Genomic DNA, 3120 nt, shown 5'->3' with positions numbered 1-3120 from the left:
TCTTCTCGACTGTATGTAATGAAACCTAAGATGACCTGGGGTACTAATGTAAGAAATAACACGTAAAAAAAAAAAAAACACTGCATTGGAAACACTGCATAGTTTCCTAGGAACGCGAAGCGAGGCGGCCATCTCTGTCGGCGCCGGAAGTCGAACACTGCTTGACGTGGCCTCCACGCAGGGAGCCATAACTTCCATCTGCTCTAGCACACATACAAACCAATGGTGCATATAAACACTAGATGACTGACAGGTGGCGCTATTTTGAAGTGACTGTCACCATTTTTGTACCCCTCCAACACTTTGTCAAGCATATTACATAACAGATACCTCAATGCATACTTTTAAATTGTATTATATGAACAAACAAAACAAAAATAGTTTTTCCTTAAAGTATAATTTTTTGAGAATATGAATGTTACTGTTCACTCTACAACAAATAAATGCTTAAATATATGTAATTTTGCCCTTAAATTGAAATAATGTAGCATTCCATTCATTCCTATGGAGGACTGCTCCTGAGAAGCACCAATATGGGGGACAGTGGCTTTAAAGTCTCTCAATGGCCAATACATATCAAATCAAATTTTATAATCAACCATCTAGTGTTTTAATACATAATTGATACAACCCCCTACAGCAGGATTCCCCAGCTGGTGGCACGCAGGCCAAATTTGGCCCCTGGGTGGTTTTATTCCTCCCCCAACATTTTCTTGTTTTCATTTTCATTGTTGGACATAAAAGACTGTAAAACCATCAGGAAATCAGCTCCAAGTGATTTTAATTTTGGAAATCTGTTCCACACTATTCCCACGCATAACAGACACATGATCGTATACAAATGTAAGCATGGTTTGAAATGATCTGTTTGTGATTCTTGAGGTCAAATGTTTAACAGGTCAGGCTCTGCATCCTCTCAACAACCACATAGTCATGCCTTGTGTATTTTAGTGCGTTCCAGTTTACCACATTCCCTGGAGATAACACCTCCCCCTTCATGTAACTTTGGATCTCACATGGGGAGAGCACTCTGTCCCACATGTGGACATCAGTCTCATGTCCGTAAAAGGAGTCATGTACATCAAACCCACCAACGTATGCATCTTGGTCCTGACCTAAAATAATACTGGGAGTACCAGAGATGGAGCTGCCGGCTTGGAGCGCTTTCCTTGCACTTGGCTTCCCATTCACCCACTGTTGAGTCAATCCTGTACTGGCATCCCACGTCCCACAAACAGAGTACCACTCGTTCATTTTGTCTGGCAATCCCCAGAAATAGATACCTTGGTCCCCAATGTACACCCTGTAATTTCCCCCATCTCCCCTGAAGATTACAAAACCATCAGCATGAGAAGGCGTGGCCAATGAGAAAATGGTCAGCTCCTTTGTCTGGTAGTCGGTGAAAAATCGAACGCAGACAGTCACAGCAAAGAAGATTTTGTTCATGTCAGGGGTTATCTTGACATAGGTGGTGTTTGACTTCACTGGGAAAATGATTTGCTTCCCTGACATGTCTGTTACAATTAGAATAAGATTCGTTATTAGAGTTGCAAATGGAGGAAACTTTCAAAATGTAGTGTTTGAAAATTTGTAGAACTTAGGAAAATTACAGGGTATTTTGCAATCCTATTAGTATAGTAAATACAGTAAGTACTACTGAAACACATGTAATTATTCAACAATTCATGATAGTATTTTGGGCCATCTCCAAGATTTCAGTCTTACCTTCTGGCACAGCATAGCAGCACGTAAAGACCATCAGGAGCCATGTCTGCAGCTCCATTTCGTAGTTTCACTTGGAGTAAGCACTAATGTTATGGACACATCCTCAAAGGATATTCCTATTTATAGTATAGAAAACGGACTGAAAATGGGAGGAACTACCTGTATGCTCTTATGAATGCCAGCCAGACATAACACATTCCCCACTTCCTTGTTTTTGATATTGGTCTAGATTAGAAAATAGAGTCATTTGAGAATCTAAATTCATATGATTGATCAACATTGCCAGTTTATCAAGATGTTTTATGTTCTGCCATCAGACTTTCTAGGTCAAACCAATTTCTAGGTCAACAGGTGTATTAGTTGGCATTGTCTCACAGTTATTAGGTAATGGTATTATTGAGAAAACATCATATAAAATTTTGAAAAATAAAGTTGAAATAAAACTTAATAAAAAGTAAGTTTGAATGACACTGAGGGGCAGTGTTTTTACAGCTAATGCCGGTGTGCCTGAGACTGATTCCGTGCAGGTGTTTGTCCACATGCGTATACACATACTCTCATTCAAATACACACATACACACACACGTAAATAGTGCCAGACATGCACTCAAACATATACAGTTGGCCTTGCTGTTATGATTGTAGTTGTCCTTGATGTCCTTTGTTTTTTTTGCAATGTTGTTTCCTGTTTTTCCAATAAACACTTGCCTCTGATTGAGAACCACTCTAGGCAACCATAGACTTACCTAGAATACTACACAGAACACTACCCCATCAATCTACAAAAACCCCTTGACAAGACAAACACATAATCACCCATGTCACACCCTGGCCTAACCACAATAATAAAGAAAACTGTTCACAAATGCTCTCCATCCAACCTCACTGAGCTCGAGCTGTTTTGCAAGGAGGAATGGGAAAAAATGTCAGTCTCTCGATGTGCAAAACTGATAGAGACATACCCCAAGCGACTTACAGCTGTAATCGCAGCAAAAGGTGGCACTACAAAGTATTAACTTAAGGGGGCTGAATAATTTTGCACGCCCAATTTTTCAGTTTTTGATTTGTTAAAAAAGTTTGAAATATCCAATAAATGTCGTTCCACTTCATGATTGTGTCCCACTTGTTGTTGATTCTTCACAAAAAAATACAGTTTTATATCTTTATGTTTGAAGCCTGAAATGTGGGAAAAGGTCGCAAAGTTCAAGGGGGCCGAATACTTTCGCAAGGCACTGTACATTTGGTTGACAGATTTGTATTATTATAAAAAGTAATATAACATTATTATCAGAATCTTTAGTATTGTTATGTTACATGCGAGGCATACCCAGAAATGTCAACGTAAACAACTTACAAGAATGTGTTTACCAGGCAGTGTTCCTTTTTGTCGGAATA

General features: G+C 39.2%; 1 protein-coding gene across 1 annotated transcript; it reads right to left on the bottom strand.

The window, feature by feature from the left end:
- Positions 1-891: 891 nt before the first annotated feature.
- Positions 892-1686, bottom strand: LOC112235557 (C-reactive protein-like). Its single transcript, XM_024404007.2, has one exon. The coding sequence runs from the start codon at positions 1510-1512 to the stop codon at positions 892-894; it is 621 nt and encodes a 206-aa protein (XP_024259775.1). The 5' UTR covers positions 1513-1686.
- Positions 1687-3120: the final 1434 nt, after the last annotated feature.

Source organism: Oncorhynchus tshawytscha, linkage group LG32 (assembly GCF_018296145.1).
Source record: "Oncorhynchus tshawytscha isolate Ot180627B linkage group LG32, Otsh_v2.0, whole genome shotgun sequence".
Taxonomy (NCBI): Eukaryota; Metazoa; Chordata; class Actinopteri; order Salmoniformes; family Salmonidae; genus Oncorhynchus; species Oncorhynchus tshawytscha.
Note: the sequence above shows the minus strand (reverse complement) of the source record. Positions and strands in the feature narration are given on the sequence as shown.